Here is a 6,906-nt window from a genome sequence, read left to right as displayed (position 1 = left end):
AAAAAAAAAAAAAAAGAACACGAACAGATGTACGCTGCATCGTTATTGACGGTGATGAGCACTTCTGAAGGCCAGCTGTGATGGTATGTGGACGGAACAGTGCTCCCCGATGCCCCCCTCCTAGTTGCTGGAGGTGTGAGCAGTGGCCTGGTGTGGTAGATGGGTGCAGCCTTTGCAGGTGTGCTGGAGTGATGGGCAGGTTCCATCGTGTCGCCCTGGACACCTGGTGTGCTCACTAGAGTGTGGCAAAGAACAGGAAATTCTGGGTGGAGCTTGCTTCCCGGGCTGGGGTCACTGGGAAGAACCCTTGGGACTTCTACACCCTGCTGGAGGTCTAGTCTCAGGCTGGTGGGAGGACACAGCTGAGTTGGTTTGGATAGTCTGGCCTCAGTGCCTCGACTGCTGTGGACGGGGTGCGGTCAGGTTCCCAGGCCAGGAGGGCAGCACCATAACCCAGGGTGGGGTCTCCACCCTTGTCCTCCAGTGCTGGGGTAGGGAGAGAGTCCAGGGCGTTTTAAGAATGTGACCAGAGATAGCTGTATCACTTCCGCGCATGTCTGGTGGCCCAGCTATGTGTGTGCCCGTGCCTAGCTGCAAGAGAAGCTGGGAACAAGGTCTGTGGCCAGTTGCTATTCAAGGGCTTTTCATAGTGAGTAAGAGAGCCACCATGGAAGAATGGGGACGTCTGTTAGTATTATGTAAATCATATCTGGGCCACACAGATTTGTATATAATTTCATTATATATAATAAAAATGAGCAAAAGTGACGAGGCAGAGGTAGCATTACAGACAATTCTTTTCAGGAGTACGGGAAGTGAGGACTAGAGGAATGGAAATTTGGGAGGGTTTTTATATTTAAAAAAAAATATTTCTTTGGAATAAAATTGGGCTGTGTCCCTGGGGGAAAAGAGGGGCCTGAGGAACAAAAGCAGACCCAGGAGCCAGGCTCCTGCCCTGGGCACTAAAAGGGACCAGCGGGGAGGGGAGGAGGGAGCCGGGGCAGAAATGAGGGAGGGAGCCTGGTGAGCCAACCTCAGGGTCCACCCCCAGTCAAGGTCACCTCAGCGCCCGTGTCTTCACCGCCTTCCCGTGGGGAGTGGCGTCACTGGGTGCTTCCATGTCATGTGTCCCTGCAGCCCCCTCCCAGCTGAGTGCTGAGCGTGACCCCAGGAAAAAGAAAGGGCGCCGTGCTGCTGAGCCGAGCTTGATGCCACAGATGTCCGCGAGAGTCCGAGGAGGGCTCGGGTCATGGAACACTGTTCCACCTCTAACATGTTGATTTACTGTCTTTTAGATTTAAAGGCACCGTTGAGGAGCTCAGTAACCAGATTTTGTCTGCCCGGAGCTGGTTGCAACAGGAGCAAGAACGGATAGAAAAAGTACTTCTACAGAGAATCGACGAGCTGTCCGTGGCTCTTAAGGAGAACAGTGTAGGTGTGGGTGCTGGGCAGGCACCTCATGGTCATTCGGGGAGGTCTGCAGAGCTTGGCTGCCGCCTTTGGTGTCACGTGGGGCTGCTCCGCTGTGGCTCGCCCCGGAATCCAGCTCTCTCAGTATATGTTTTGGCGTTGGGGCTCAAGCCCAGGGTCTCATGTGCTCAAGCCTGTGTTCTACCACTAAGCCCACCTCCAGCCTCTATTCTGTGTTTTTACCTTGTTTTGAGACAGGAGCTCGCTTTGTAGCCCAGGCTGGTCTTGAGCTTTCGCAGTGATCCCCCTGTCTCAGCCTCCTAAGTGCTGGGATTACAGGCATGTGTCGCAATGCCCAGCTTTATATTCTTTTTTTTTTTTTTTTTTGGTGGAACCGGGGCAGCTTTATGTTCTTTATAGAGACATGGAACATTTTTATTTCTTTTGGCTTAAAAGTTTAATAGCAGGGGCTGGGGAGATGGCTCAGTGGAATAAGTACTTCCCTGGCAAGGGCAAGGGCTTGAGTTTAGTCCCTGGTTCTGCCAAACAAACAAACAAACAAACAAAAGCAAAAACAAAGTACAGCTGACAAAAGGGGCTCAGGAGATGACTCAGTGGAATAAGTGCTTCCCTGGTAAACACAAGGGCCTGAGTTCAATCCCTGGTTCTGCAAAAAAAAATAAGTTTTAATAGCATTTTTTATTACTTTCAGATAAGATAAACTTAAAATTGCAAACTATTCACTTGCATTTGCATAAAATGAACAGCCATCATTTTGGCCCGGCTTGTTTAATTTCATGACCAGTGTTAAGCAGATCTCCCTCTGATCCCCTCCAACCCCCTGAAGCCTGGCGTGCAGGAGCCCAGAGTGGCAGGTCCCCGCTGGCCACCCGCTTTCCATGCCTATTGTTCTCTGCTTTCTGTGAATGAAGGTTTGCCATGGTTCTGAACCCTGGCTCAGTCGAGCCTCGCACGAATCATGTTCAAAACCAGCAGGCTGGGCAGGGAGATCGCACGGTTAGATCCCTGGTTCTGCAAAAAAAAATAATAATAATAATCCCTGGCAAGCGCAAGGATCCAGGTTTGATCCTAGTACCAGTCCCGCGTGCTGCCGGCCCCGCGCATGCCAGTGAAACCAGGTGTGGTTGCGCACACCTACAGTCCCAGCCCTGGGGAGCCTGAGACAGGAAGATCACTATGAATTAGAGCTGTGTAGCGAGACCGTGTACCAAAATACATACGTAAATAAAAAATAAAAAAGCCAGCAGGCTCTGGAGCCTGTACCTGGTGAGTCAGTTTGTTGTCTTTTGGGGTCGCTCAGCGTGACCACCCCCTTCCTTTTCTCCTGTGCCGCTTCTGCCTGCGAGGCCCTAGCCGAGGGGCCAGTGGGCTTTGCCTCGCTGACTGCTGTCTGCAGGCCCAGCCCTGGTGCCCGCAGGAGCAAGCGTGGCGGTGCTGCATGCTGCTTAGAGCTTGGGGCTCAGTCCTGGCCCCCCAGCTGGCCTGCAGACACAGCCGCATGAAGCCCAGCAAGGCAGAGAGGAAGTCCCCCAACTACTGACGGGTATTTGCCCTGTCTTTCTCAGGTCTACTGATTACATTATGAGATTTATACTAGGGGCTGGTGAGATGGCTCAGTGGTCTAAAGCACCTACTTGGAACAAGCTTAGTAAACCACAGGGACCACGGTTCAATCCCCCAGCACCACATGCCAGCCCGCCCGCCCCCTGGTGGGCTGAGCTGGCCACACACACACACACACACACATAATAAATAAATAAATGAAAAATAAATGAAAATACAAACAGCAAATAAATATAAAAAAAAAGATTTATACTAAAACATTATAGGAGGGCCGGCCAGATAGCTCAGGGGACTAAAGCACCTGCTTAGGCAGGCACAGGGACCAGGGTTCTATCCTGGGCATGCCGTGTGGCTCCCCATTCCCGGGGCACGCTGAGATAGCAATTGAGGCTGAGTGTGGTGGCGTGCACCTATAATCCCAGCACTTGGGAGGCTGAACATAGGAGAATCACTATAAGTCCAATCTGTGTAGTGAGATCCTGCAGACCCTGTACTAAATATATTAAAACAAAATTAGAGGTTTTAAGTCTTTGGATCACCGTTCATTTTTATATGTAGATTGGCTTAATAACCAACCGCAAACCCTAGGGTAGCAGTGGCGTTAACAAGAGAGAAGCTCATTCTCTCGTGGAGGAGAGGTCCACGCGGGCCAGGACGGCCTCGGCGTCTTTTAGTTCCGCTCTGCGCCAGCACCAGAGAGTCACTGTTGTCCTCACAGTTCAAGGTGGCTGCTGGAGCTCCAGCCATCGACTGAATTCTAGAGACAGAGGAAAAAGAAAGAAATGACGGCAGCTATCATCTGTCTTTTAACGTCTCCTGGACGCTGTCACATACGCTGGCATCTCACTGGCCAGAAATTAATGCTACAGTGACGGCATGTTATGTTCAGCCAACGTTCTGCTCGGCTGAGCAGACAGAGGCAAATGTGGCTTCCATCTGGATGCCCTTTTAGGAAGCTGAAAGTTGGGCGTCTGCTGAGGCAGGAGCAACCGAGCAGGACGTTGAAGTGGGCAGCAAGCAGCCTCGGGTTCCGCCCTGCACACTGCAGAGCAACCCGCGGGCAGAAATGAAGCGCGAGGCCGACTTTGTGTTCCGCATAATCGGTGCGTTTCTCCTCCTGGTTCTCAGGCAGCCGGCGAAAGGGACATGGAACAGCTCAGCCACTTGTCAGCCAGGATGGACAAGCTGGAGGACACTCAGAAGAAGAGTCTGGAAGGCCCGAGGACCAGGCAGGAGGAGGACAAGGTGCACGGGCGGATCAGCAAGCTGGAGCTGCAGATGCAGGAGGGCTTGCAGGACATGAAAGCGGAGGTCAATGCTGGTAGGCCACACCGGATGTGTGTTATTTTCTGTTGTTTCTCAAAGCCCGTTAATTAGGACCCCTGACACCCCCTGCCGCCACCAACCAGGGTTGTCCTCACAATTCAAGATGGCGGCAGGAGGGCCAGCCATCGACTAAGTTCTAGAAACAGAAGCAAAAAGGAAGAAGTGACAGTGTACACCAGCTGTCACCTTCACTCCTCCTGGAAGCTGTCACACGTACCTATCACACTGGCTAGAGGTGGATCCTGTGGCCACGCTAGCTGAGGAGGTGGGGCAGCCAGAGTGGAGCGGCCTTCGCCGCTCCTGCCAGCTGTACCACGCTAAAGCGCTCCTTGAGTTTGAAGTGTACGAGGAAAACACAACTAACACTTGGCTTGCAGCTCAGGGACACTTCCTTCGTCCCCTCTGCCGGCCCTTCCTTGCTGATAGCCGTGGGCACATGTCACAGCAGTGAGCCCTGTGCTCACTGAGGGCCTTGCTGCACGATGCCCTTGTGACCTGTCACCTCTTGTTTCCTTCAGTCCTGGAGCTTGAACCCAGGGCCTTGGCACTGAGCTCCATCCCCAGCCCTTTTATTATTTTTTTGAGACACGGTCTCCCTGACTTGTTAAGCTGCTGAGGCTGGGCTCAGATTTGGCAGTCCTCCTGCCTTGGCCTCCAGAGTGCTGGCTCATCACCTCGGGGTGCTTTCTTTTTTTTTTTCTTTTGGACTGGGAATTGAACTCACGACCTTGCACTTGCCAGGCAGGCACTGTGCCACTGAGCTAAATCCCCAACCCCTCTTAAGATTCCCCCTTTTCATAATGCTGCAGTGGCCAGTAAATTTCAACCTGAGCTTTAGAGGGGACATGCAGGTCCTGGCAGAGGGCCGGGCACTCTGAACTCAGGCTGCAGAGCTGGGACCAGGAAGTGGACAAAGTTACCCAAAGACAGATTTTTATTTTTTTATTTTATTTTATTTTATTTTATTTTATTTTTGCGGAACCAGGGATTGAACTCAGACCCTTGTGCTTGCCAAGGAAGCACTTATTCCACTGAGCCATCTCTCCAGCCCCTAAAATTTAAGTGACTTTTTTTTTTTTTTTTTTGTGGAACCGGGGATTGAACTCACACCCTTGCACTTGCCAGAGAAGCGCTTATTCCATTGAGCCATCTCCCCGGTCCAAAGACAGATTTTTAACTCCCACAAAAATAGTTAACAACTTACGGTCCCTAAAGACACCGATGGTTTTGTGAGCCCCAGAGAGCTCTCTGCTCCTGAAAGGATTCTCGGGGCTGCACGTGGTGGCACACACCTGTAATCCGGGCATTCAGGAGGCTGAGGCAGAAGGATTGCTGTGAGTTCGAAGCCAGCCTGGGCTACAGAGTGAGCTCAAGGCCAGCTTGAACTGCATAGTGAGACCCTGTCTCAAAAAGATTTTTTAAAAAAAGTCATGCTGTAAGCCGGGCATGGTGACCCAGCCCTCCAGCACTCCAGGGCTTGAGGTAGGAGGAGTGTCATGAGTTCAAGGCCAATCTGGACTACATAGTGAGTTCAAATCCAGCCTGAACTACGTAGGGAGACTGTAGATGATCTGTGACTGCAGGGTCTACAGTGCTCTTACTCAGAAGCCGCTTATCAAGTTCTATCCCTGTACCCCTGGCCAAAACAGAAAGCAACATGTGGGCATTCCCCGGCCTGACTGCAGGGCGGTGTTTTTAATGTTCAAGGTTAAGCGTTCATTGTTGTTTCCTTTTCAGAAAAGCTTCACCAATCTGTGTTTTCTTTTCTTTTTTTTCTAATCAAACATTTTTAACAGGAAAATTTTAATATGTATTGAAGATAAACAGGCCGACCTAATATGCATATATAATGAGATGGTAATCATATCCAAGCCAATTAGCATAGCCGTAGTGTCACGTGATTGCCCCTTTGCGTGCGCTTGTGTGTTTTTATGTCACAAAAGCACCTCAACTCTGCTTTTAGAAAAATCCCCAAGACAACACAGCGTCATTGATCACAGCCCTTCTCTTGTGTCCTAGTCTCTAGGCTTCTCCCTGCGGGATTGAACTCAGGCCTTATTCTGCTGAGCCATCTCCCCGGCCCCTTGGTTGCTTTGGGGACAGGATTAGTACAGGCTGGCCTGGCGCTCACCCTGGAGCGCAGGCTGGCCTCAGACACACAGAGCGCCTCCTGCCGCAGCCGCCAGAGGGCGCCCCCGCGCAGCTATCCCGGCGTTGCCTTGGTGATCGGCGACGCTCGGCCGCTGCTCCCGCGCTCGCCCGCGGTCCAGGCCTTGAGCTGGGGCCCCACCTCGCGTGTAGTGTCCGCGCTGCTCCTCTAGTCTCGTTTGACCTGGCTCGGTTCCTCAGCGACCTTGACGTTTGGAGAGAGCGCTGGCCAGGATTTGGCAGAGTCCCCGGGTGGGCGCTCCGTCTGCTGCCTGGGGTGAGGTCTGGGACAAACTGCGCCGCTGAGGTCACCACGCTAGCTGGGGGGGGGCTGTACGCGGTGGCTGGGGGGGCTGGGTGTGGGCTGTCCGCGGTGGCTGGGGGGGCTGGGTGTGGGCTGTCCGCGGTGGCTCCCCGGGGCTGGGTGTGGGCTGTCCG

At 52.6% G+C, this 6,906-nt stretch overlaps 1 protein-coding gene across 1 annotated transcript in view; it reads left to right on the top strand.

Moving 5' to 3' along the window:
* The window catches only part of Fam81a (family with sequence similarity 81 member A), a 30,675-nt gene that overhangs the window by 22,135 nt on the left and 1,634 nt on the right, over positions 1 to 6,906 (top strand). Inside the window, exons 7-8 of the mRNA XM_023712657.1 lie at positions 1,296 to 1,431; positions 4,123 to 4,315. Of these exons, the coding sequence (XP_023568425.1) occupies positions 1,296 to 1,431; positions 4,123 to 4,315 (329 nt within the window). The remainder of the gene's footprint in view (positions 1 to 1,295; positions 1,432 to 4,122; positions 4,316 to 6,906) is intronic.

Source organism: Octodon degus, unplaced genomic scaffold (assembly GCF_000260255.1).
Source record: "Octodon degus isolate 3935 unplaced genomic scaffold, OctDeg1.0 scaffold00026, whole genome shotgun sequence".
Lineage (NCBI taxonomy): Eukaryota > Metazoa > Chordata > Mammalia > Rodentia > Octodontidae > Octodon > Octodon degus.
This window is presented reverse-complemented; position numbering and strand designations above follow the sequence as displayed.